Genomic DNA, 27,779 nt, shown 5'->3' on the forward strand with positions numbered 1-27,779 from the left:
CGTCCTCACCCCTTCCTGCCCTGCCCTTCATCACCCCCAGAGGAGGCCAGAGCATCCCCTCTCTGACTGTGTGGCCTGGGGCAAGTCCATTTGCTCACCCGGGGCCTCAGTTTCTCCATTTGGAAAAGGGCTCAGGGGATGACTCCTGCTGCTCCACCAGAACTCTCCCAGCTGCTTTCCTAATTTTGAAGACACTTTAGCCATTTTGCAGATGTACATCAGGGTTCACAGAAACATTCCTAAGATGACTTCTTTAACCCAGAGCTCCTTTAATTACAAAACAGTTACAGTCTAAAAAAATGGCATTCAGAAGTCACAGAGCTCATACACGGACCCTTCAGTGGTTGGGTGGGTGGGACACTCCATTAGGATGGGGACCTCAGGCTGAGGGACAGGTGGTCCCACTGGAGGAGGCCTTTGCATGAAGGCGAGTGGAGGGGGCCAGAGGCCCATGCAAAGGCAGGAAAGGAGACCCTGAGTACTCTGAAGAGCAGATTTGGATGGAAAGAGGGGGATGTGACAGTGACTCATGTAGCAAGGTGACATGGTGGGTCTCTATGAGAGGCTACAACAGAGGACAGTGGGAAAGGACAGCAGTAGGTCTAGGACTTAGGACAGGGACTGAGACGGAAAGCCAGGATGAATTAGCCCTAGTCAGGACCAATCTTTCCAAAAGGCCATGTCCTGCATGAACTAGGGATGGCAGGTCTGGGAGGCACTGCCCAGGAAGACCTGGCACAGCCCGGCCAGTGGGTTGTGCCATAGACCAAAGGAATGAGAGAGGGTCTGTTGGAAGATGATGACCCCGGTTACAGGCACTTAAGGCAGAGATGGCCCCAGTTAAAGGCACCAATGGTAGGTTTAAGGCAGGAGCCACAGGGTGGCTCAGTGAAGCTAATTTAGCCCAAGATCCACCCAGCCCCCTGTAACCCCAGAGTGAGGTAGCTGAAGGGTGGCGGAGCTGGGAAGTTCATTGGAACTTTGCCTTTTCTTCACGATGGTCTGAACCAATGAGGAAGAGGTAGGGGGTGTTCGATGGTCTGTACCAATGAGGAAGAGGTAGGGGGTGTTCGGAGCTTGCCAGGAGGAGTTCTGCTGGCCCACCTGGTGGTGGGTAGGTGGGGGGGTCCCATAAAAGACAGCAGTCTTTCTTAAGTGATAAGCCAATGTGCTGGTGGGGATGAGGGGGAGGGAGGGGTCCCCGGTGGAACATTCCAACAGTGGGAGGGAGTCCTAGTGGAAAGTACCACTGGAGGTTAGTAGGAGGTGACCAAATGCCCGGTTGGATCAGCTCCAGCCCACGATCCCTTCTGTTCCCAAAAGGACCTGGTAGTGTCAGCTGGGCCGTTCAGAAAGGGACCATGCGGGGTGTAGGCCATGTCAGAGACTTCGCAGCCCAGACAGCAGTCACGTCCAAGAGTAGCCCCGCGACCTCCTATTTGTCTGACCCGGGCGGCGGGTTCCGGATGCAGAGCTGGGCGCGCACCTCCTGCAACTGCGCGCGCAGCTCCTCCAGGGTGCTCTGCGAGGGCGTCGCCTGCACCTGCGCCTGCAGCGCCTCGAGCGCCTGCGCCAGGTGTCCTACCTCGTCCCGCAGCGCGCCCCAGGTAGCGTGCTGCCACTTTTCCTTGCGGCGATGCTGCAACTGGAGGCGCCAGTACTCCAGGATCAGGCAGCTGCCAGCTGTGACAAAGATGATGGCTTCGCCCAGCAGCTCCGCGCCCAGCTCGGCGGCCGCGTCCTCGTTCAGCGGCTTGATGGCCTGGGCGTTTAAGCCCATGATACGCATCTTGGCCCGCATCTCCACCCAGTGGTACACTGCGGGGGAGAGACAGGGGTCAGGGATCTTTTGCAGGGGAGGCCCCTGCAAGCCCCAACCCTCCGTGCCTCCATGTCCCCGTTGGAGCAATGGGGACATGGTAACCAGAATCACCCGCGCTGGGGAATGGGCGCCTTAAAGAAAAAAGGTGACAGGCCTCACACCTGGAACGCTCTAGGGCAGTGGTCCCCAAACTATATGGCACCAGGGACCGGTTTCATGGAACACAATTTTTCCATGGATGGAGGGAGGCGGGGCTCAGGCAGTGATGCCCCACCCGGTTCATAGCAGGACACAGACTGTACTGGCCGCGGCCCGGGGGCTGGAGACCGGGACCACAACTCTAGGGGAAACTCCTTCCTCACCTAATAACTTATTCATGTGAACATGGACTATCAGCTTTTGCATCGTTATAGACACAGCATAGCAGGGCTGATGCTGAGCTCTAACTCTGGCAAGAATTGATATTCACCCATGGACACATGAACTGATTGGAGAAAGCCAGCCGCCTCCTGCTCCTTTAGCAATAAATTTCTGGCCAGGGGCGGTGGCTCACACCTGTAATCCCAGCACTTTGGGAGTCTGAGCTGGGAGGATCGCTTGAGGCCAGGAGTTGAAGGCCAGCCCCAGCAACACAGGGTCTCCCAGTGGAGACCCTGTCTCCACTAAGAATGGAAAAATTAGTCGGGCATGGTGGCTCACACCTATAGTCCCACCTACTGGGGAGGCTGAGGCAGGAGGATTGCTTGACCCCAGGAGTTTGAGGTTGCTGTGAGCTAGGCTGATGCCACCACACTCTAGCCCAGGGAACAGAGTTAGACTCTGTCATTCATTCATTCATAAAGAAATGAACACACACACACACACACACAGATCCTAAGGGAGGTACTTAATGCACAGGCGGCATGAGGCAGTGATTAGCATGTAGAAGCCTGCAAACTGCCTTCCCCAGGGCCGGTGGTCTCTGCAACATGCACCAACCAGCCACAGAGCTCCCTGGGGGATGGGTGCCCCCAGGGCAGCCGGAGGCAGGCCAGGGCCCAGGGCCAGGGCTGACTGCCCACCTGCTATGGTTTGGGCCGCCCCACACCTGCCCTTCTAGGCCACGCTGTCCCCCCAAACCTCTCTCTCCCTGCTCTATTCCTCCTGCTGCTCCCCATGTGGAGGGATGGCCCTGACATCCCTCCAAAGGTGAGCATGGGACTTGGAGGCAGGGCATCTGACCCCAGGGAGGGTGGGAAGTGGAGAGGGGCAGAGGACAGAAGGGCTTTCTGGGGACATCTGAGAGGCAAATGTCAAATACCAGCCAGTGAAACCGGGACACTGAGCAGCGAGCTGAGCCTCCACTTATGGAGGTGCTGAGAGCCCTGGGCAGGTTCCAGGGGACTCCAGCCCCCTCAGAAGCAAAGGCTGCCATCCCTGAGAGGAAGCAGGGGGTCAAGATCAGAGTGATCAAAGCTCACACATGCTTGGGCAGAAGTAAATATGTAACAGAGGGACCCGCCTGAAAGGGGCAAAATGTATTATGAGCTGTGTCTTTAAAACCACCACTCTTTTTGAGAATTAAAACCTGCATCCCTGCCCCAGGCCAGTGGTCAGGAGGAGCAGGCAGTGTCCTTTGTTCTTTGTACAACACAAGATGGCTCAAAGGAACTTTCTGGACTGAAGTCACGAGGTTGTCTTTCCCAGAGATGGGATGGATCAGAACCATCAACTGCAGTTAAACAACAATACCCTGAAGCTGAAAACCCTCCTTTAAGAGCTTATTTCTGCTTATCGATGGGAAATTGGTACTGTAAGACTCGAGTCTGCCTTTTTCCTCATTTGCCGGCAAATTAATAAACCTCCCTTTCCTTCTCCTCAAACCACTTGTCCTCATTCTTCTGATGTGGCCTCAGGGACAGGTGTTGAAATTTCGGTAACAGAGTTCTGTCCCTTCGGGACTTTGCAAACTGGCATTATGCAAACCTCAGAGGGAAACAATAGAGGAAAAGTGAGTCCCAGCCCAGCTCCGTGGCTCATGCCTGTAATCCTAGCACTCTGGGAGGCCGAGGCGGGCGGATTGCTCAAGGTCAGGAGTTCGAAACCAGCCTGAGCAAGAGCGAGACCCCGTCTCTACTATAAATACAAAGAAATTAATTGGCTAACTAATATATATAGAAAAAATTAGCCAGGCATGGTGGCGCATGCCTGTAGTCCTAGCTACTCGGGAGGCTGAGGCAGGAGGATTGCTTGAGCCCAGGAGTTTGAAGTTGCTGTGAGCTAGGCTGACACCACGGCACTCACTCTAGCCGGGGCCACAAAGCGAGACTCTGTCTCAAAAAAAAAAAGTGAGTCCCTAGGACAGAGCTGCTGCCTTGGGGGTGCCACCCCTCAACTCGGGGGAGTCTGTACAGTGAGGCGGCTGGTAGTGGGGGCTTTGAGTGGGGGGAGAAGGTTGGGGGTAGAGTGACAGACCATGGACCTGGGGGCGTGGGAGAGGGGCAGAACCTCCACCTCCAAGCTCCTGCTAGCTGCAGTGCCAGCCTGGAATTCCGAAGTGGATGGTGAAGCTTTTCTGATAAAGTTTCCTCAATTCCACCCCATTTGGCACCAACTACCTGACAGCCACTTTCAGTCTGGGTGACACCCCTATAAAAAGAAAATCAAAGTCTCAGGGCCGCCCCCTCAACTCCTTATGCAAAAGAGAAAGTAAAAGCTTCAGGCACCAAGGAAGAACTGGCTCCACAAATCATTCATGAAGGAAATTCCTTGCTAATCTCCCATAAGCAGGGACATGCAAATTGTACCTGTGTCTAGCACCTAACACAAGCCTATCTGATTCCACGCTAAGGATGAATCACACAAGTTTATCTTTACAAGTAACAGAACTGACAAGACACAATCAGACATCCTTCCACCCACCCGGGGATATCTACATAATTGATGCTTCCTTCACTTCCTTCTCCCTTCTAACATTCTCTTTATTTTATGTAGAATGTCGATTTCCTGGGCCCCACTCACAAGAATGTAACCACTTTAACCTCATCAGCTGCCCCCACCCCCTTGTTCCTTCTCTCTGTATGCCTTTAAAATGCTGAAGGTTCCAACTTCCCCTTCAGTTCTGTTTTTCCTGGGCGCGTCCTCAAAATTTCAGCTTAATAAACCTCCATTGATTGAGATTTTTGCTTCAGTCATTTACTTAGGTTGACATTCCCGTGAGGCAGAAAATCCCCGTCTTAGAAATGGGAAAAGTATGGCTAGGAAGGGGGAAGTTAATTGCCTGAGCCATGTGGCAGGGGAGGGGGAGAATGGGCTTGAACCCTCCCCTGCAGGCTTCCTCTCCCCTACTTTTCTAAGCAAACTCCTGCCCTGGTGTGACATTACTTTGTCCTGGGAGAGAGTGTGAGGCAAGAGGGGGTGCAGAGGCCCCCACAGTGCACTTGCTTTGTCTGTTGCAAGAGGCTGACCCCTGCCTGCCCACTCCCACCTGCCCCACCCAGGGTGGCTCAGGACGCTCCACTCATTTCCCACCCCCTCCCCCCCTCCCCCCCATCAACTTGGTCATTCTGGACCTTCCGATGTAGATAGGGCCATCTAGATAGGGCCATCTCTCGGTCCCATTCTCATTCTGTAATCTGAGTGAGGTTGATCATTGCTTAGTACAGTCACTGACTGTTTGCACTTCTTTGGCTGTGACCTGCCAGGGTGAGTGGGACCCATGAGGTCAAGGGCTCACTGGGCACTTGAGGGCTCAGTGCAGATCCCACCCCTGGCCCAGGAGGAAGGTGGATGGAAAAGGAGGTGGCCAGGGCAAAAGAGGCAGGACTGCTCTGGGGACAAAGGCCACCTGGACACTGGACACAGGTGCCGGGTAAAAGATGAATGGACACAAGGAAATACGAAGCAAAACCACAGTGAATGGCTGTGATCACAAAGTCGTATAATGACAAGCGTCATCGAGGACGTGGAAAAACGTGCCCCTGCACACTGCTGGTGGGAAGGGACGATGGCGCAGCCACTGTGGAAGACAGTCTGGCAGTTCCTGAAGCAGTGAAACATAGCATTGCCACATTATAGCCACATCCACCCGGCAGTTTCTCTCCTAAGTGTACGCAAGAGAAATGGAAACATAACTTCACACAAAAACTCCACCAATGTTTGTAGCAGAGTCATTCCCAACAGCTGAAAGGTGGGCACAGCCTGCGTCTCCGACAACTGATGAATGGGTCGGTAGAATGTGGCTGTCCATACGATGGAGTATTATTGGGCCATGAAGAGGAAGCAAACGCCAATACATGCTACAGCACGGATGGACCTTGAAAATCTTACCTAACACCATGCCCCGCTGATTTTTTTTCTATTTTTAATACAGACAGGGTCTCACGTTTGCTAAGTCTGGTCTTGAACTTCTGAGCTCAAGTGATCCTCCTCCTGCCTCAGCCTCCCAGAGCCCTAGGATTACAGGCATGAGCCATCTGCCTGGTCCCAATGATTCTTTTTTTTTTTTTATTTAGCTTTTTTTTTTTTGAGACAGAGTCTCTCTTTGTTGTCCAGGCTAGAGTGAGTGCCGTGGCATCAGCCTAGCTCACAGCAACCTCAAACTCCTGGGCTCAAGTGATCCTTCTGTCTCAGCCTCCCGAGTAGCTGGGACTACAGGCATGCGCCACCATGCCCAGCTAATTTTTTCTATATATATTAGTTGGCCAATTAATTTCTTTGTATTTATAGTAGAGATGGGGTCTTGCTCTTGCTCAGGCTGGTTTCGAACTCCTGACTTCGAGCAATCCGCCCGCCTCGGCCTCACAGAGTGCTAGGATTACAGGCGTGAGCCACCGCGCCTGGCCCAGTAATTCTTTATTTATACAGACAGGCCTGCCTGATTTGGCTCCAGGAACTTAGTTAACCCCATACTTGCCTTAGGGCCCTCTCTCCCTTGAAACTCTGCCCACCTGATCTAGAGTGGCTGTCCCCATGAGTCCTGGACCCCCCTGCTGCTCCTTCTCAGCCCTCAACACCTGACACTGAGCTAACTCTTACTCCTTTACTGATGCTTTCCCGCACAGAACACACCAGAAAGCCGGCTCCATCATGGCGGGCCCTTCTCTTGTTGCTGGCAGATTCTTGGCTACCAGAGTGGGGCCTGGTGTGCAGGCAGCGCTGTCAATGTGTCTAATGAGGAGGTGGGCGACACCCACCACAATCCTCCTTGTCCATGCCGACTCCAGCCCCAAGTCATTGCCCCTGGGGGACCCAAGCCAGGCCACTGAGCGTCACGGTGGCCAGCACAGGGATGGTTTTGTGAGCTTAGACCAGGCTGGGGTGTATGTAAAGTCCATTTTCTCCCAGGGTGGCTCTCAGCCAACTTGGCCCTCTCCCAGGGCAGGTGCTTCATGACCGGGACACCAACACAGGGGACAACCGGTCCTTCCAAAAGATGGGAGAGGATACCGTCTGAGGTTCTTGTGAGTCAGTACAAAGGGGCTCCTGGTCTTTACACCCTGAAGTCCTGAGTCACTCAGGAGGGGAGGACTCTGATTAAGCCCAGCCCCTTCTTCCTAAATATGAACAACTCCAGTTAACACTGGGAGAGAAATGTCTGTCTGTGCATCTGTCCCCACGCTGGGCCGTGAGCCCCTCGAGGGCAGGGTTGTGACTGTCAGTCACCCTGTCACCCCAGCACAGCATGGGGGGGGGGGCACACACTGCGTGCAACCCAGTTGAGTGTTCTGAATGACAGAATAAACAAAGGATATTTTTCTAAGGTGAACAGGGATTTTTTTTAAATAGGAAAAAAGAATGCAACAACTTGAAGACAACTAGCTTCATTTACAAATTTATTTATTCTAAACCATCTCCCCACATCGAAAAGTATACAAAATTTTAGCCAGTAGGAAATCAGAGCCATGAAACTTCCTCTGGCCTCGTGCATTTTGTGGGGGGGTTCTTTCCAGTCCACACACCCTGACCAACCCCTGCCCCCGCCACCGCAGTGGGTGAAGCTGATGACAAGGACTGGCCACTGGTAAGGATGTGTCAGAGCTGAGTTTGAAGTCTCTGAGTTGAGCGAGCAGCGCTCCCGCAGGGCCAGGGCGTTGCTGGGGTCGAGAACAGGGGCTGTGGCCTGTCTTCACATCCCGCCTCTGCCTCTTCCCTGCCTGTGTGACCTTGAGCAGGTGACCTTCCCTCTCTGTGCCTGTTTGCTCACCGGTGAAATGGAGAACTCCACGCCATGGGGATTGTGCAGAGCACTTAGGACAGCGCTGGCACCTAACCAGCGCTCAGTCAACCTCATCTGCTGCGATGATGACTACTGAGCGCGCATCGATATGCTGGGTGAGGGCAGTCGCAGTCCCTGGCCGCCGGAGAGATGTGCCAGTGCCACAGTGGACCCCCGAGGGGTAACCATGGAGACCAGGTACACCGGTGAAGGTCCATCAGTCCATCACCCCTCCATGCGGGTGTCTGTCCGTGGCCGCCTTGCCCTCACTAGGACCCACGTGCTCAGTCCCTCTACTCCAGCGTCGCCCCCTCTTCTGGGAGGAACTGAGATGCTGATTCAGAAACTGCTCTTGGTCTTTTTGGGTGGGTCTTGTGTTCGGGTCTTTTGAACCCCCTGGGGAAGTGAGTGAGGCCAGGGGGAAAGGCCCTGGTCCTCCCACCTTCACCTGCAGCTTCATGGGACGAATCTGCCCTGGGTACTGGATGCTAAGACCCCTCTCACACTAGGCAACTTGGGCAAGTGCCTTTGCTTCCCCTCAGCCTTGGTTTCCCCAGCTCATAGGATGGCTCTTGCCCCCCTCCCCACCCAAACCCTCCCAGCTTCTGTCCTGATTTTATTAAGCCTTGTACCCATTTTGGAGATCTGTATCATGGTTCTCAGATACATCCTCAAGATACGTTCCTCTCCCTGGGGCCCCTTTAATCAGGAAACAGCTTCAGTCTACAGCACGGGACGCAGACTAAGGGGGGCCCACACCCCTCCCCACTTCAGTGGTGAATCCTGGAAGAGAAACCAGGTAGGGAATGTGGAACAGCCCAAGGGGGTGGCAGAGGCCAGCATACCCCTGGAGGTGGGGAGGTACAGTGGGTTGAATGGTGGACCCTCAAAAGGCATGTCCACATTCTAACCCCTAGAACCCATGAATGTGGGCTTATTTGGAAAAAGGGCTTTTGTAGATGTAATAAGTTAAGGATCTTTAAGTGAGATCATCCTGGATTTAGGATGGGCCCTAAATTCAATGACAGGTGTCCCTATAAGAAACAGAAGAGAAGGAGGCCATTTGAAGATGGAGGCAGAGCCAAGGAAGGACTGGAGTCAGCCTCACGAGAGCTGGAAGAAGGGGCGTGGCCCTGCCACACTTTGATTTCAGACTTCCGGCCTCCAGAACTATGAGAATGAACTTCTGTCATTTTGAGCCATCAAGTGTGTGGTAATTTGTTAGGGCAGACCCAGGAAAGAAGTCAGGGCCAACCGGTGGCCTAGTGCAGTAGGACAGAGTTGGGACTTGGGCTATGGAGGCAGGAGGGTGCATGAAGGGGGGCTCTCAGAACAGCGCAGAGCCCCCGGGGAAGGAAGCAGGAGCACACAGCTCTATAGATTTGGAGGGAAGATGGACGAGGTGACAATCTAATCCACGGGCCAGCAGGTCCCTGAGAAAGACCACTGACGACGGTGGGGAAGGCAGGAGAAGATGTGCCACACAGTGCAAGGCCTGGGGACTTTGAGGACAGGTAAACAGGGACTGAGGTTGGATTAGCCCTAGTTAGGACCCAATTTTCTACTCCAGGAGTGGGGGCAGTCCTGGGGGCCTTTGCCTAGAAAAGACCCTGCACAGCCATACCAGTGAGCTGTGCCACAGACTAAAGATGAGGGGGTTCTGCTGGAATATTCCACTTGGGGTCTCAGAGGAAGGTACCACAAAAGGCGGAAGAGACGGTTTGGTGGATCAATTGCAGACCAAGATCTTTTTTTTTTTTGAGACAGAGTCTCACTCTGTTGTGCCTTGGCATCAGCCTAGCTCACAGCAACCTCAAACTCCTGGACTCAAACGATCCTCCTGCCTCAGCCTCCCGAGTAGCTGGGACTACAGGCATGTGCCACCATGCCCAGCTAATTTTTTTTCTATATTTTTTAGTTGCCCAATTAATTTCTTTCTATCTTTAGTAGAGACGGGGTCTCGCTCTTGCTCAGGCTGGTTTTGAACTCCTGACCTTGAGCGATCCACCCGCCTCGGCCTCTCAGAATGCTAGGATTACAGGCGTGAGCCACCGTGCCCGGCCAGGCCAAGATCTTGTTTGTTGCCCCATTAGAAAGAGCAGCGCTGCCCAGCTGGCGCTGACCTTAGAATGTGATGGGGACAAAAGGTCTTTGAAAGACACTGCGTTTCCTCAGGATGGTCTGACCAGCTGACGAAAGGAAGGGTGTTCCAGTGTAAGGGACGAGCACCCCAGGGAAAGGGAACACTTACCAATAAATAGGGCAGGGGTGGGGGTAGCATAATGACAAATAGATTCGGCTCAAGCCCAGGTTCCATTTTTCCCTTTTCCAGAGTGCCGGTGATGTCCTGCTGGCTGGGACCTTGCAGGTCCTCGTGGTTTGGAGTGAGGGGTGAGGGATGACGGAGGGGGCTACGTTGGAACACTTCACCAGCTGGTCTCAGTGGCGGGCACCACTGGTCTCAACAGTAGAGGGTAACCGAATGTCAAGTTGCATCAAGATCCTAGTGGTTTCTGCTGGGCCGGCGCAGGCAGGGGTGGTACAGGGGAAGGCTACGTCAGGCACACAGGGCCACGTCCAAGTTCAGGCTTCAGCAGTCTTCTATTTCTCAGATGATGCAGACACTGCCCGGGTTGCAGCCTTGGACGCCGCCTGTGGGTCGGGGGCGCAGAGCTGGGCGCGCACCTCTTGCAGCTGCGCGTGCAGCTCCTCCAGGGCGTCCTGCCGTGGCACCTCCTGTATCTGCGCCTGCAGTGTCTCCAGCGCCAGCGCCAGGTGGCCCACCTCGTCCCGCAGCGCGTCCCAGGCGGCGCGCTGCTCCTCCTCCTTGTGGCGCTGCTGCGTCTGGTGGCGCCAGTACTCCAGCACCAGGCAGCCGCCGCCTACGATGAAGATGGTGGCTTCCCCCAGCAGCTCCGCGCCCAGCTCGGCGGCCGCCTCCTCGTTGAGCGGCTTGATGACTGTGCCCCGGAAGCCCATGATGCGCATCTTGGTCCGCATCTCCACCCAGTGGTACACTGCGGGGGAAGACAGGGGTCAGGCCACAGTCTGGGAGCCCCCTTGCAAACCCCACCCCTGCGGGCATCAGTGTCCCAGTGGGAACAAGGGGACTGAGGCTTTACACAAGAGCTGCCCGAACTCACCCAGGGAATGCAAAGTCACTGGCCTGGGTGACCTGAAGGCATCTTTTAAAAGCACTAGAAGATTCTGGCAAGCAGCTGGGGAAGAGAAACACTGCCCCAGAGGGGAGCTCCTCAGACTGGGGCGCACCCCTGGAGGGTCACCAGGAGCTCCGGGGCCAAAGTTCATGGAAGGTGTAAAGGTTCGATTGCCAGATCCTTAGCTCCTTCTGCTCATCCCTGAAGTCACAGCTGGCCAGGCCATCCTCCCTGGCATTGTCACCTCGCCTGCTTCCCAGGAGAAAGACCAGCCCTCTTTCTTTCCTTTTTTTTCCCAAAAGGGAAAAAAGCCTTGCTGAAATGATGTATTAAATTTGTTTCTAGATTCTTTGCTTATTTATGGATACAGTCATATAATCAGTTTTACTTCTTCTTTTTCAATCTTTCCGCAATTATAATTATTTACCTCACTGCACAAACTACAACCTCTAATACTGTATCTTTGTCTTATTCCCAACATTAGGAGAAAGTGCTCATTTTAACCTTTAAGTATAGATATGATGTTAGCTGAACCTTTTTGGTAAGGTAGCCTTTGTCCAATTAAAGAAATTTCCTTTTATTCCTAGTTTGTAGTAGGCTTTTATCATGAACAGGCACTGAATTTTATCAACTGCTTTTCCTATATAGTATGTTTTTTCTCCTTTATACTACTCCTGTAGTGAATTATATTAATGTTCAAATGTTAAACAAACCTTGCAGTCATGGAATAAATTCCGTTAAGTTCCACTATGTCATGATATATTATCCTTCTTATATATTGCTGGATTCTGTGTGCTAATATTTTTGTTTAGGATACTTGAATCCATCTTCATGAGAGATCTTGGACTATAAGAGGTAAAGGCTGAAAAGGGGTAGAATGTTTTACGAGCTCTTAAAAATCCCCCCACTCTTTTTTGGGAATTAAAACCTGCATCCCTGCCCAAGGCCAGTCATTGAGGCAGAGGGGAGTGTTCTTTGTTCTCTGTGTCCCAGGAGTTGGCTCAATGGAATTGTCCAGGCAGAGGGCCCGAGGTCAATAGTCAGAAGCTGAAAATTCCCTTTAAAAAGCTCTGTATTTCCTTTTTAAGGGAGGACGATGTTACTTTAAGATGAGAGTCTGCCATCCTCCTCATTTGCCAGAAAATTAATAAACTTCTCTTTCCTTTTCCTCAAACTGCTTGTCCTCTTTGTTTGGCTGTGGGGACAAGTACCGAACTTTTGATATGACAAGTACCAAATTTTTGAAATGACTGTCAGGTTTTGGTATCAATATTCTATTGAACTCATAAAACAAATAAGGAAGTGTTCCCACTTTCTCTATTACTTAAAAGAGTTTGGGTAATGGTATTATTTCTTTCTTAAATGTTTAGAGGAATTTGCCAGGGAAGCCACTTGGGCCTGTAGTTTTCTTTGTGGTAAGGTTTTTTTTTTTGTTTTTTTTTTTTTTTGAGACAGAGTCTCACTTGTTGCCCAGGCTAGAGTGAGTGCCGTGGCGTCAGCCTGGCTCACAGCAACCTCAAACTCCTGGGCTCAAGCGATCCTCCTGCCTCAGCCTCCCGAGTAGCTGGGACTACAGGCATGCGCCACCATGCCCGGCTAATTTTTTCTATATATATTAGTTGGCCAATTAATTTCTTTCTATTTATAGTAGAGACGAGGTCTCGCTCTTGCTCAGACTGGTTTCGAACTCCTGACCTTGAGCAATCCGCCCACCTCGGCCTCCCAGAGAGCTAGGATTACAGGCGTGAGCCACCGCGCCCGGCCTGTGGGAAGGTTTTTAATTATGGATCTGATGTCTGTAACAGATATAGATAGGACTATTTAGATTTTGTTTCTTCTTGTGTCAGTATTAAGTTCTGTTTTTGAAGGAAGCTGTCCATTTTCTCTATGTTCCCAAATTTATTGGCTACACTTGTTCATAATATCCTCATTATCCTATACTTAGGATCTGTAGTAATGTCTTATTTTTCATTCCTTATAATGGAAATCTGCGGGGTTTGTTTCCCCCCCTTGATTTGTGTTAGTCATTTCAAAAACTCTTTTTTTGATTTTATTCATTTTCTCTTCTACAGATCTGCTAATACCCACTTGTCCCTCAAGGATGCAGTTCATCTGTTTCTTTTTCCAGGAAGCTCTCCCAGACTCCCCCACACTGGATCAAGCGCCCTCTGGGCTCCTACATCCCAGCCTTGACCAATCTTGGGTATCCCTGGTGACAGATCTCTCTCCCCCACTGCACCGTAAGCTTTCCAAGGGCTGGGCCCAGGCCTGCTTTGCTCACCCTTTCATGTCATACGTAGGCTCACCTTTGCGTGGGATACCCTTCCTCTACTCCTCTTTCCTGCCTCTTCCCAGTTCATCTTTTAGATTGAAGCTGGATTGTCCCGTCCTCCAGGAAGGCCTTCCTGAGCCCTAGGTTGCATCAGACACACCCTCAAGGTTCCCAAAGCTCCCTGGGCTTCCTTTAACACAACACTGTGTAATCTGAGTTGATTTTTTTTTTTTTTTGAGACAGAGTCTAGCTCTGTCACCCCAGGTAGAGTGCAATGATGTCATTGTAGCTCGCTGAAACCTCAAATTCCTGGTCTCAAGCGATCCTCCTGCCTCAGCCTCCTGAGTAGCTGGGGTGGCACAAACTACCATGCCCGGCTAATTTTTCTATTTTTAGTCTTGCTCAGGCTGGTCTCGAACTCTTGAGCTCAAGTGATCTTCCCACTTTGGCCTCCCAGAGTGCTAAGATTACAGGAGTGAGCCACAATGCCGGGTCTGGTTTGAATTATTTTTTAAATTTGTATCCAGAGTCTCCCTTGTTTCTAAAATGGTTACAGAACTATGTTTCAACTACCTTGTGTGCCTTCTCAGCCAGAAGACTGGTGTCACTGCTTTGTTTTTTCAATTCACTTTATTCCTCCATCTTCTCAACTGCTTCTTTGTATTTGCCCTTTTCCTTTCCTACCTGGCAATATTTGGCTTTAGTTTAAGGATCTTTTTCGGTCTTTGTCCGGTTCAAGCCTAGTGATAACCACTTTGCTGGGGTGATTGCCCACAGGGACAGTGACACCATTAGCCTTTTCCTGCTGCACCCGTTCAAGGTAGATGACATCTTTCTTCCTGTAGACCTGGACCCCTGTGCCAATTTGCTGAGCTGTACTACATCGCCACACAAGCTGAACTTCAGCATCCTTCCGGATGGGCATGGGCTGAACACTGCACTCCTGTCTCAGCTCTTTGGAAGGAGACGAAGACATAACTAACCTTCTGCGAATGTGGCAAGCTGCACTGACATGCCGTGGGACTGAACTTCATTTTGGCCTCTGCCGCTTCGCTGATGGCCGCAAAAGGGAAGAGCCGGTTTCACTGTTTTCAAGTTCCTTGAGGCTTCTTTGGCAAATGCTCCCTGCTCTATGGGTAACTCTTTTGCCACTGCCTGGAAACTAGACTGGGAGCTCTGTAAGGGCAGGTTCCCAGAAACGCTTAGCTCAGGGCCAGGCATTGAGGAGGCACTCAGGGAATTCTTAATGACTGAATGGCTCATATTTCCCTTAAGTTTCTTCAAATATACTGTAATTAATGCCATTATACGTGTCGAAATTTTGTCAAAACAAGCTTGACTTTTACTAACTTGACATCTTTCCTGTCTGATGTTTACCGTGGCCTCTGAAGAATCAAAGAATGTTGCTTTTCCCACGGGGGTGAGAATTTACCAGATTGCTTTAGCCATGGAAAAGGCAGTGCCTGCCTAGGCTGTTCCTCTGCCCTTTGGTCACTCTGCAGGTACTTCTCTTGTCACACCTTGCTACCTTCGCTTCTTGCCTGTGCACCTGAGAAGCCACATGGGCCATGAGTCCGAGCTGGGCCACTGGGCTGTGGGCAAGGGACTGCTCTTCATCTTCAAAATGAGGACCCTCCCGCCTACATGACAGTATTGTTGCAAGGACTAGATGAGATCACTCAACAACCTTAAAATCCTTGCTGCCATTTATTAGGCCTGGCCCTTTCAGATCACAGCTAGATTGTCCCTTCCTCCAGCAAGCCCTCCCTGACCCTGCCTAGCCTGGGTCAGACACTTTCTCAAGACAACAGGGAGTGGAACAGGAGACCTGGGGGAAGACGCAGAGGGAGACTTTTCCCTATATACGCTTCTGAACCTTAAATCATGTCAACTTCTTATATTTTTTAAAAATAAAATGACAGATAATTAAAACTTTTTTCCAAAAAAATCCAACAAGCCACCCTGGCCTCCAGGATTCTTGGTTAAGCCTATAGACTGAACGCTCACACACTTCTGCCCTCTCTCAGGTCCCGCTAAAATGGCAGTTGGGGTGAAAAGATGCCAGGAGCCACAAGAACAAAGGGAACAGGGACCGGTAGACAGAATCAACTCAAGGCTAGAGGTAGGGAGCAGATGGCGGAGAGGAACTGAGCCATCAGGGAGGCTGAGATCTAGGCACCCATGGTGGTGGGAGTGGGGCAAGAAGCAGAATGAACCGAGAGACTAGGGACGCAAGTGCCAGGTGACTCTGAGAGTGGGGCTCAGCTGAGAACACCCAGGACCCCTCCCTGACTTATGGGACACCATAGAGGGTCAACTGGGGGACTCCAGGAACGGCTGAAGGGGTAGGTTCCATGCTGAAAACAAGCCTGTTCCTCTGGCATGGGGCTGGTGGCCAACCCACGGAGGTCAAGAGTCCATTTAGCCTTAGCCTTGAACCCCCATGACCCTGCCTGGAGTCACTGGGGGAAACCACACCTCCCCCTGAAGTATAGCAAGAAGCTCTGCTTAGCGTGAGCCTCCCTCATGGGTGTGCAGGAGGATGGGAAAGATCTGAACCAAAGGCATCCCAGGACATCCCTGCTCTCCTCTTCAGAAACATGCAGACCTCTCCTCTCTCTCCCTCCAAAACCATTTAAAAAACACCAGGCTCACACCTGTAATCCCAGCACTTTGGGAGGCTGAGGTGGGAGGATCGCTTGAGGCCCAGAGTATGAAACCAGCCTGAGCAACATAGCAAGATACTGTCACCACAAAAATAATTGTTTTTAACGTTGTTTTTTTTTTGAGGCAGAATTTCACTCTGTTGCCCTAGCTAGAGTGCTGTGGCGTCAGCCTAGCTCACAGCAACTTCAAACTCCTGGGCTCAAGCTATCCTCCTGCCTCAGCCTCCCAAGTAGCTGGGACTACAGGCATGTGCCACCATGCCTGGCTAATTTTTTCTATGTATTTTTAGTTGGCCAATTAATTTCTTTCCATTTATAGTAGAGACAGGGTCTCACTCTTGCTCAGGCTGGTTTCGAACTCCTGACCTTGAGTGATCCACCTGCCTCGGCCTTCCAGAGTGCTAGGATTATAGCCGTGAGCCACAGCACCTGGCCAAAAATAATTTTTTTTAATTAAAAAAGAAAGATCATTTGTTGAGATAGTAGAAAGCATGTTAAACGAAAGTTGGCATTATCAGTTAATAAGATGTTATTCAGGGTAAGCTAAGCTTCACGTCAGTCCCTACCTTACTTGCCCTCCCCTGGATGTGTCCCAGCCAGTTTAAAGCTCGCCTCGACAGCACACCAAGTGTTAACAGAATTGTTCCGGCCACTAGAGGAGGCTGGGAGCTTCCTCCTACAGACGGGACCAGATCTCTCTATTACAGCATCGGAGACAGCAATGAAACACGGTGCATCGGTCACTAGAGGGGACACGATTGGCTCTGCCTGCCTAGGATCTTGGGGGATCCCATCTCCCCAACTTTTGGTTCAGGGGATTCAGGAGGGGCTAGCCCCACCCATCAGCCAGGGCCAATTAGAACACTGCACTGCCTGGGCCACAGAGAATGGCACAGGTATGGGCACGTGACCCAAGCTGGACCACAGAGATTCAGCCTGGGAATCTGGCGGGAAATACTGGGAAGAAGTGGTTCTCTGTACCCTGAGGTCGCTAGGCAGGTGACTAATACCTCCAATGTAAGCTCCATGAGAGCAAGGATTTGTCTGTTTTGTTGACTACTGAGTTAGTCATACCACCTAGACAGTTCCTGGCCCAGAGCAGGAACTAAATAAAGATTTGTTGAGTGGCACAGCCCCCTAATGTACTGAGGCATGGCCACACCCCAGAAAATGATCCCCACCTCTATTCTCCACCTAGACCTGGAGAGATCAACTCAGCTTAGCATAGGGGACATTTTGGAATTTATAAGGCTCAGAGGAAGCAGTTACCGCAGAGACTAAAAGCTCAGTGTGCTCTGGAGTTGGGTGTTCCAGACATCAAGTCCTGGCTCTGCCACTTACATACTGTGTGACCACAGGCAAGCTTGGAAACCAACTCTGCACTCCCATATCCTCTTTTGTGAAATGGGGACCACAATCCTTCGCTTGCAGGGATGCTGGCGCATTCAAGGACTGCACATGAACTGATTATGTCTGGTGGGAGGCTTAGCACGGCTGCCTGCGGGGAACAGGATTGGGACTGAGCCATTGAGCACCCAGGTTAAGGATGCAAACGGAAGCGAGATGCCCTGGACTGGAATGTTCACCCACCACGGACCACCTGCGTGCCATCTGCACGTTACCTAATGGCTCTGCTCAGTTTCTTCGGAGGTAATGACAGCAACGTGACTTGTGGGGCATGGTGAAAGCAAATCAATACAGGTAAAGACTTAGAACAGCCTTATTGCTTCTGAATATCGGTACTGCTTTATAGTATTCTCCACTGTCTTATTAATTCCACCCGCCCTGCCTCCTTTAGAGTTGAGAAGCGGATACTCATGACCCCGACAGCCCATACATCAATGGGTGGTGTGTGACTCAGTTTTGGTAAAGTGGCCACCTGCCACACACACAAACTCCCTCCCTTTGGAAGTATAAAGGCACAATGCCTACAGCTCCAGCAGCCCTTTTTTTTTTTTTTTTTTTTGAGACAGAGTCTCACTTGTTGCCCAGGCTAGAGTGCCGTGGCGTCAGCCTAGCTCACAGCAACCTCAAACTCCTGGGCTCAAGCGATCCTCCTGCCTCAGCCTCCCGAGTAGCTGGGACTACAGGCATGCGCCACCATGCCCGGCTAATTTTTTCTATATATATTAGTTGAATATATATATATTATATATATATATATATAAATATATATATTTCTTTCTATTTATAGTAGAGACGAGGTCTCGCTCTTGCTCAGGCTGGTTTCGAACTCCTGACCTTGAGCAATCCGCCCGTCTCGGCCTCCCAGAGAGCTAGGATTACAGGCGTGAGCCACCGCGCCCGGCCTCCAGCAGCCCTTTTGAGGCCTTGAGGAAACGACCTAAACACGAAGATGGCAGAGACACAAAGATTCCTAATGACACCAGGGAGCCATCACACCAACCGCAAAGCTGCCCTCCTAGGGCTTACCATAAACATCCTTCTGATTTAAGGTTTAAGATTTACTGGCTGGTTTCCAATTCATTACAGATGAGCACAAACTGATACTCAGCTACACCGGGTCAACTAAGGAGAAGGCCTCTGGTCCTCTCTCGGCGGGCAGGTGCAGCGGCCAGGGAGCCGGAGCCAGTCGCGGAAGCGCTGATGCGGGCGCCCTCTCCTGTCGGCTTGGCACACTGCACCCTAGGACGTTCCCAGGTTGCAAAAGGCCCAGCCCTCAGAGCAGTGGCTTCTTAAAAAGACTCCTGCTGAGAAACCCAAGACTGAAGATTTAACAATGAGCACAAGAGCAAATTCCAACAACTGCTTCTGCATAATGAAGGGTGGGACTAAAAATGAGCCAGCCAACCGCACACTTCTTTCATTTAGAGCATACTTAGGTCTTTGCCTGCTGTGACAGCCAGAAACAACAAATGTGAAAAGTAGACGCACAGAGGGTTACACCAAAAGTTTCCAAATTCATTTAACGATGTCTGTATAAGAAAATATTTTTAGTGAGAGTGAAGATATTTCATGAATTTAAAAATTTATTTTAAAAATTTAAAAATGTTAATTTCATCCCCCTAATTTTTGTGTATGTTTTTAAATGCATACAACATAGCCGTACTATTATGTTAGTGCTACACATGACTGCTCAATAATTTTATATATGTATACGTAAACACACACACACATACTAGGGGAGAACACTCAGAAATGTTTCCTTAATAGATATAATACATAATAAAAAAGCTTGGACGTCACCAGCAGCAGCCTAGCTGTCACGTAGCCTAACTGATGTGACACTCTGGTGATTATAAATAGACTCCAGGGAAGTGATCTTTCAAACGCTGGTGCACGTGAAAATGCACTCAGGAGATTTTTAAAAAATAAAACTGTCCACCCCTTCCCCAGGTCAACTGAATCAGAACCTGCAGGTGGCACTCCTGGGCACCTAAGGGGGCACCCTACAAAGCTCACTCTTTTTCCTCCAGATTGTCTATCTTTCAGTTTACCATCCTCTTGGCAGCCGTGCTCAATCCGGTGTTTAGCCCTTCTATGGAGCTCTGAACATCTGTATCGGTCATTTCTAGAAGCTCTATTTGGTTCTTTTCCAACTTCCTGGCAAGTTTTTATTTCACTTATGTTTTAATATCCCTCTTTCTTTTATCCTTTTTTTTTTTTTTTTTTTTTTGACAGGGTCTCTCTCTGTTACCTAGGCTAGACTGCAGTGGTGTCACCATAGCTCACTGCGACCTCAAACTCCTGGGCTCAAGTGATCCTCCTGCCTCAATTTACTGAGTAGCTGGGACTACAAGCACATCACCATGTCTGGATAATTTGTTTATTTTTTGTAGAGATGGGGTCTTGCTATGTTGCTCAGGCTGGTCTTGAACTCCCAGCCTCAAGCAATCCTTCTGCCTTGGCCTCCCAAAGTGACAGGATTATAGGTACCTTGCCCAGCCACATAAACTTAGGCATTTTATATCCACATCTGATCATTTCATTACCCTCAATGTTTGCAGGTCTTGGCCTGTCATGTTTTGTTTCTGCTGACTCTTGCTCATAGTGCCAGCTTCTTTATATAGGATGTAATTTTTTACTGTGAGTCCCCATGTGCTCGAACTCTCCAAGGTCTTGGCAGAGAGAGCACTCCTCCAGGGAGAGTTTATGTTCGTCCTTACCAGGCACTTAGGGTACAACTAAGCACCCCTAGGAGTTCACTCTCAGCCTACTATTTCCAGAACCTTTCAAAAAGTATAATTTAGGCCCCGAACCCATGTGAAAGACAGTCGGTGGCTACAAATTCTCAGAAAAGGATTTATCATCCCTCCTTCGCAGTGGGTTTTTTCCAGCCCACCAGGTACCTTGCCTGAGACCTGGTCTTACACGAGGTGGTCCCCTGCCCAGCCTCCCCACAGCACAGTCCCTGCCCCAGACCACGTGAATCTGTAAATGTCTCCTGAGTACCAGGCAGCTTTGACATCCAGTCTTCTACTTGGCTCTTTGCTCCCGCTTTCTCCTGGCTCTGGGAGGTTCTTTTCTTCCTTACAGTAACAACCATTCATTTCTAAAGATGCTTTCAATATTTGATGAAGCATTAGACGTTATGTAGTGGAAGGCTATCTACTCAGCCGTATTGCCCTGTTTGACTTTCTCACTTTTCTTCACTCCAAGATGTAACTCCAAGCCCAGCTCCTGATCACAGCAACAGAATTACTGCCACCAGGCTAGTTGGGAATGATTCACTCCGAAGTCCAGACCCTTCTGCCTGTGGTAAGCCCATGAGGACTGACTGAGCAGGAGGGACCCAGGCCACGTAGAGGCTTGAAGTGCTGGCTGTTGGCTATGACAGGTAATTAGGAGAGCACAATGAAAGGAACAGCACTAGAGGTTTAGGATTAAGATAATGATGATGATGATGATGGAAACAATGGTGCCTGACAATTTGATACATCCAACGAACACTTACACAGCACTTAAGGGCCAGGCTCTCTTCCATGCTTTATGGATGGAATCCACGTAATAACCCAATTTACAGACCACAAAACTGAGACCCAGAGAGGTTAAGTAACTTGCCCAGGTCACACAGAAAGTGCAGAGCCGGCTTAGATTACAGGTAACCCAGCTCCAGAGGCTAGGCTTTTGGCCACACTGTTTACTGAACTTAGAACGTGCCAGACCCTGTGCTAGGGGTATTCGTGCATCAAACCTATGAGGTGAGTGCTAATACTGTACAGAGAGGCAGAGTGACTTGCCCAGGATGCACTCCAAGTAAATGACACATCAGGGACCTGAGTGCAAAAAGCCTTGACCCAGAAGCAGAGGTTTTTAGACTCTGGGCAGGAAAGCTCATCCATGTATGCTAAGAAGAGATTCTTTGTGTAATTCCAGCTAGAACAAACAACCAGATATGCATGATCCAGGCTAGGGCCTTGGTATCCACTGTCCTGCTGCATCTTCACAGGAATCCTGGGAGATGAGTAATATTATTACCCTCATTTGCTGAGTATGGAAATGAAGGCTCAGAGAGGTCAAGCTGCTTGCCCAAAGGCACACAGCTAATAAGTGTGGTGCCAAGATCCAAACCAAAGAGTGTCTACCCTGTGGCAGACTATGCCGTTAGTGACCCCTCTGAGCTACCCCCTGTGCAGTCAGTCCCCTCCCGCATTCACTCTAGCCTGCACCAAAGTGGCTGCTTTGGCCAACAGAGTGGTGGAAATGACATTGTGCAGTTCCAGACCTTGCCCTTAAATGGCCTGGAGCTTCTGCTTCTTCCCTCGTGGAAATCTGGGTTTTGGGGAGCCCTGAGCAACCATGTGACAAATTCAGCTACCCTGCTGGAAAGACCAGTGGAGAAGAGAGGCCCTGAGACTACACTAACAGGGAGAGAAGGACTCATGTCCTTCTCAGCCCAGCCTCCTGATGACCCAGCCCCAGACACCTCTGACTGCAACCCTGTGCCAAGCAAAGCCAGCAGAAGAACAGCCCAGCTGAGCCCAGGCAAGCCACAAAACTGACACAAAATAAAAGAGTTATTATTTTAAGCATTAAGCTTTGGGTCAGATTGCTATGTAGCAAAAGAAAACAAACCAAATCCGAGGCCTAAACTCAGAACTGAGCACTTCTGAGAAAACCACCTCAGCAACCTGAATGAATTATCATGGTGCCTCAGTTTCCTACTGCTATTGTAACAAATTCCCACAAGTGCAGGGGACTAAAGCAACACAGATTTCTTATCTTACAGTTCTAGAGGTCAGAAATCCAAAATGGGTCTTACTAGGCTAAACTCAAGGGGTCAGGGGAAGTGTGGTCCTTTCTAGTGTCTCCAGGGGATTTCCTTAGCTTTGCCAGCTTCTAGAAGCCACCCACATTCCTTGGCCCATGCCTCTTTTCTGAGTCTTCAAGGCCAGTAGTAGAGCAGCATCACCAAATCACTCCCTCTCCTGCCTCCCTCTTCCCTTACAAAGACACTGTGATTACATCGGCTCCACCTGGATAATCCAGGCTTCTCTCCCCATCCCAAATTCCTTGAGTTTATCAAATCTGCAAAGTCTCCTTTGCTATGTACAGTAACATATACAACAAGTTCTCGGGATCAGAATGTGGACATCGTTGTGGGACCACTATTCTGTCAACCATGTGTGGTCAACTAGAAAAATGACCAGTGCACTCCAAAGGGAAAAGAAAAAATACACTAGAATTTTCCCACTGCCCAGGGACAACCCACAGCTTCCCTGGAAGCATCAGAAGTGCTCTTTGCAGAAGTGCCTCCAACCTGCCTGGCCTCACCAGCCTCTATTATTTTTCTCCCCCAGGAATTCTTTGTTTGAAGAGATCTTTGTCTCCCCAGCCCAGTGCACCATGGATGATCCATGCTTCTTGCACTTACTGTTCTTCCCTCAGGCAGCTAGCGCTCCAGCCCCTCCTGTGAGGGGACAGTCAGGCTGAGCCTGCTGAGTCAAAAGAATCTCAGCCAAAGGTAGAGACGCTGGATAATGTCACTGGGTGTGTCGGACAGCTTGGGAGTCCTGTCCCGGGAGAATACACAGATGCCACTGACTCTGGGAAACGCCAATGACCTTAGCTAGAGGCCATGGCCAAGGGCAATTAGCAGTGTGGAGACGATAATGACATAATAAAAAAGGAGAAAACATAAAAACTCAGTACACTCCAGGAGCTAGTAGCATCTCTAACTCAACCTGTCCCAAATTGAACTCCCGATCCTTCCTGTGCAATCTGCCCCTCCTCCAGCCTGCCACCTCACACCCAATCCACAGGAAATCCTGCCAGCTCGCCCACCCAACCTAATCTCCTGGTTATTCATTACTAAGAGGAAAAGGAAAGGTTCTTGCCGTGGTAACACCTTAACCAAGGGATCCAAGTGACCATCACAAATGACGGAACAAACAGACATCAGAGGCCCCCTGAAGGCATGTCCTTAAGACACACCGTCACCTCTGTGGTGTTCCTGCCAAAGATGCTCGGTAGGAATCCAATCAGAGGAAACAATCAGAAAACTCCTGGCCATCTGTGCGACACACTACCAGACAACTGGCTCCAAATGTCAATGTCAAAAAAAACAAGAAAGGACAGAGATACTGTTCTAGAGCAAGGTCAGCAAATGTTTTCTGTAAAGGCCTAGAGAGTAAGTATTGTAGTCTGTATGCCATACAAACTCAACTCTGGAGCCATAGAAAATATGTAAACAAATAGGTATGGCTGTATTACTATGAAACTTTTTTTTTTTTTTTTGAGACAGAGTCTAATTCTGTTGCCCGGGCTAGAGTGCCATGGCGTCAGCCTAGCTCACAGCAACCTCAAATGTCTGGGCTCAAACAATTCTACTACCTCAGCCTCCCGAGTAGCTAGGACTACAAACATGTGACACCATGCTCCGCTAATTTTTTCTATATAATTTTAGTTGTCCAGCTAAAATCTTTCTATTTTTAATAGAGACGGGGTCTCACTCTTGCTCAGGCTGGTCTCAAACTCCTGAGCTCAAAGGATCCTCCCGCCTCGGCCTCCCAGAGTGCTAGGATTACAGGTGTGAGCCACCTCACCACGCAGGCCTGTTATCAACATTTTGTTATCAATGTTAAATTACTCAGATGTGATATTGGTACCATGTTATTAATATAGGGGACAATGTCTTCCTTCTTAGGAGATACAGGTTGAAATATTTAGGAGTGAAGTGTCATGTTCACAGTTCATTTTTAAATAGTTGAGGAAAAAAGTGTGTAATAACTAATAATTAATAATTGTTTGATATTCTCCACCTTTTGCTTCTACCAAAAACAAAAAAGAAAACATTAACTGATGGAGTCGGTGGTAAAGGGTATACAAGTGATAACTATATGATTATTTCAACTTTTCTGAGAGCTTGAACATTTAAAAAGAAGCTTGGGAAAAAATATCTCTACAACCTGACACCTTCTCCCCAGTCACTTCCTGTCTGGACTATAATAGCCGCCTCCTGCTTGCATCCACCCTTATCCTGTAATCCAAAAGGATTCTATTATTAAATAAAATATAATTCAGACCCTGTGCCTGTATGTACAGAACCTTCCAGTGAGCCTTGTTCAACTCAGAGTAAAGCCAAAGCACTTGCGGTGGCCGCTGACCCTGCAGAGCCGCCTCCCTTTCCCATCACCATGAATTTCAGGTCAAATGTGCATCCTACCTCAGGGCCTTTGCATATCAGATCAGTTGGGCTCAAATGCCTTTGCCCCAGACACCAACACTGCTTGCTGCCTCTACTCCTTTGCATGTTGTCAATGAGGCCACCCTGACAATCCTATCTAAATAAGCTTCCCTCAAATACTCCTCATTCTGCATCCCTGAGTTTTTGTTCAGAGTAATTATTGCCATCTAATATACTTCATATTTTAACTATTTAATTTGTCTGGCTTCCCCATGAGAATCCAGGGCAAGATTACTTGCTTTTTCCTCTCTGTTGTATCCATAAAATCTACACAACAGCCATAACTCATTGCCAAGCACTGACTTAACATTTTATATCCATTTAATCCTCACGACACAATAAGTATTATTTATAGCATAAATTCATATATAGCCTATACACAAAATGGGAATAATAATAGTATCGACTTCATAATAATTTGTGAGGATTCAATGTCTGGCCTGGCACAAAGTAAGAGCCTCATTAATGCTGCTATTACATAATATCCATTGTACAGAAGAGAAAACTGAGGTCCAGAGGGGTTAAGTGAGCTGCCCAAAGTCATCAGCCTGGGCAGGGGTGGGGCCAGGATTTAAACCCTTGTCAGACTCCAGAAGCTATTTTCTAAACCATAATGCTAAGACATGTCATGTTGTTTGGAAGAATGGCAGTGGCAGGAAACAGACTATGTGTAGGAGTCCAGAGTCCAAGTTCTGCTTCTGACACAAACCCCATGGGCAAATTCACTTCAGACCTCAAGGCTTCAGTTTTCCCTCTGTAAACTGGAGGAAGTCATTCTCCTTTCCTGACATGGGAACAAAACAGTTGTGAGGGTCAAACGAGATAGTGGACACAAAAGCATGTTGGTAACTGAAATGCAGTTCTTTTCCACTCTAAGATCTTCAGTCCTGGAAAAGGCCCCACCAAGGACCAAAGGACCAAGAATTCTATGCCCTGAGAGCAAACGTTAAGCACTCAAAGTTGCAGGGGGGGAAAGATGCACCTGCCCCTCCTTTTGCTGTAATACCATCCCTGTCCCCATGTTGTCTGGTGAGATTCTCCTCATACTTGAGGTCCTAGGTCAGATGACTCCTCTATCAGGAAGCCCTCTCTGAACCCCAGGCCAGGTCAGGTGCCCGGGGGAGCCCCCATCCCAGCTCTGTCCACTATAGGTAGTCACTGTTGGGGGACAGGTGTGTCCCCACTGGACTACGAATTCCCTGAGAGCACAGATTGGGTTTGGTTTGGTCCCTGCTGTTTCACCAGCACTGCCAGCACTGGCACAGAGCAGATGTTCTCAAAATGCTAGCTAAATGAAGTCATGGATGGATGGTTCCCTGACCTAGCAAATTACATTAAATTCCCTCGTTTTATGTTCCCACAGTCTATAGCCCATATATCACCTTTTTTTTTGAGACAGAGTCTCACTTTGTTGGCCAGGATAGAGTGAGTGCCCTGGCGTCAGCCTAGCTCACAGCAACCTCAAACTCCTGGGCTCAAGCAATCCTCCTGCCTCAGCCTCCGGAGTAGCTGGAACTACAGGCATGCGCCACCATGCCCAGCTAATTTTTTCTATATATATATTAGTTGGCCAATTAATTTTTTTGTATTTATAGTAGAGATGGGGTCTTGCTCTTGCTCAGGCTGGTTTCGAACTCCTGACCTCGAGCAATCCTCCGCCTCGGCCTCCCAGAGTGCTAGGATTACAGGTGTGAGCCACCGCGCCCAGGCCCATAGACCACCTTTTAAAAGTAGCTAATATTTGGAGCATTTAGATCTTTAGATCTCAGCTCGGGCAGCCCCCCTCTAGGCAGTTCCTGGGTCGGCCAACTCCTCTGAACTCTAGAGCTCCCCACTGCCCTGACCACTCTGGTTTGACACTGATAGATCAGGAGTGTGTCTCCCAGTGCCCTGCAAAAGCCTGGACGGTGTATGAGTCATTAATGAATATACAGACAAATGTGCACTTTGGTGAAAATTCCCCTTTGGCTTGATTCCCAGGCACGCCCCCAGATCCCTGCCTTCACCTCTGACCCAGGCCTATTATGCAGGGTAAAACTAAGGCTCACGGATGTCCTAAACGGAAGACATACAAGCACCTCCTACCGCCCAGGGCAGAAGGGAAACTGAAGTACAGGGTAGAGTTTGGAAGTGAAGTCGCCCTAGAATGGCCTGGCAAAGGACCCGGTCCGGTCCCTCAGCCCCGCCCCCAGCTAGTCTCAGTCCTGGAAAGCCTCGCCGAAATTTCTCCCGTCCGCCACACTATTGGCTTGCCAGGACGTCAGTCTCCACGCGCTCTCTTCCTCTATTGGATGGTATTCCAAACTCGCGCGTTGGCGCGCTGCCCTGCCCCTTACCCTACGCCCCATCCTCCCTATTGGGCTACCCGCACGCCCCTCTCCCAGGAACTCTCCCTATTGGCTACAGGACTTTGCCGGTTCGGGCTGTGATTGGTCGTAGACAGAAGTCCTCCCCTAAGCAACCACCTGAGAGGGGTTGGAGAAAGGAAAGGTTGGGGTCAGACTCACGCTGAGCCGGCGGGAGGCAGATATAGGTCTTGAAGAACTCGCTTCGGCGGGCGGCTTCCTTAATGCGGTTGGCAAGCGGCTTGCTGACCTGCCGGACGCCCAAGTATAGCAGCTTCGCCATAGGGAACGCGCCCACCACCATCTTGGCGGTCGCACGGGGCACGCGCAACCTTGCTGACTGGGTGGGGCGCCTCGGATCTCGCCACTCCTCCCCTGCCCGCTTGTGGCCGTGCGTGCGTACGTACGGACGCACGCTCGGGAGGAACTGCAGGGGCGCTCTCTGACGTCACCGCGTCGAAGCTGGCGTCCCGACGTCCGTTCGCTGAATATGCAAATAAAACGCGGAAGTGAGGCGGTCAGGGGGCGGCGCCGTTAAACGGCTGCTCGCGGGAGTGGGGACGGATTCCCACGCCCGCCTTGTCCGATGTCACTGCTACTTAGTGATGTCACGTACCGAGTCGGCTTCCCCACCCAAAGGAGGCTCTTAATTAGTCCTAATTAGATCTAATGA

General features: G+C 50.1%; 1 protein-coding gene across 2 annotated transcripts; it reads right to left on the reverse strand.

The window, feature by feature from the left end:
- Window positions 1–7: 7 nt before the first annotated feature.
- Window positions 8–27,544, reverse strand: OPA3 (outer mitochondrial membrane lipid metabolism regulator OPA3). Of its 2 annotated transcripts, none has more exons than XM_012761437.3 (2): window positions 27,269–27,544; window positions 8–1,818 (listed from the first exon to the last, which is right to left on the reverse strand). In XM_012761437.3, the coding sequence occupies exons 1-2, from the start codon at window positions 27,408–27,410 to the stop codon at window positions 1,436–1,438; spliced, it is 525 nt and encodes a 174-aa protein (XP_012616891.1). In that variant the 5' UTR covers window positions 27,411–27,544; the 3' UTR covers window positions 8–1,435. The 2 variants fall into 2 exon arrangements, with proteins under 2 accessions (XP_012616891.1, XP_012616890.1); XM_012761436.3 differs by lacking the exon at window positions 8–1,818 and adding an exon at window positions 7,623–11,035 and having other exon boundaries at window positions 27,269–27,539.
- Window positions 27,545–27,779: the final 235 nt, after the last annotated feature.

The sequence above is a fragment of the Microcebus murinus genome, chromosome 16 (genome assembly GCF_040939455.1).
Source record: "Microcebus murinus isolate Inina chromosome 16, M.murinus_Inina_mat1.0, whole genome shotgun sequence".
In the NCBI taxonomy this organism is placed as follows: domain Eukaryota; kingdom Metazoa; phylum Chordata; class Mammalia; order Primates; family Cheirogaleidae; genus Microcebus; species Microcebus murinus.

Coding starts and splice junctions, on each gene's coding strand:
- OPA3 (XM_012761436.3), bottom strand. CDS start 27,410: ATGGTGGTGGGCGCGTTCCCTATGGCGAAGCTGCTATACTTGGGCGTC. Junction 11,036..27,268: donor CTGCCTCCCGCCGGCTCAGC/GTGAGTCTGACC, acceptor CTTCCCCCGCAG/TGTACCACTGGGTGGAGATG.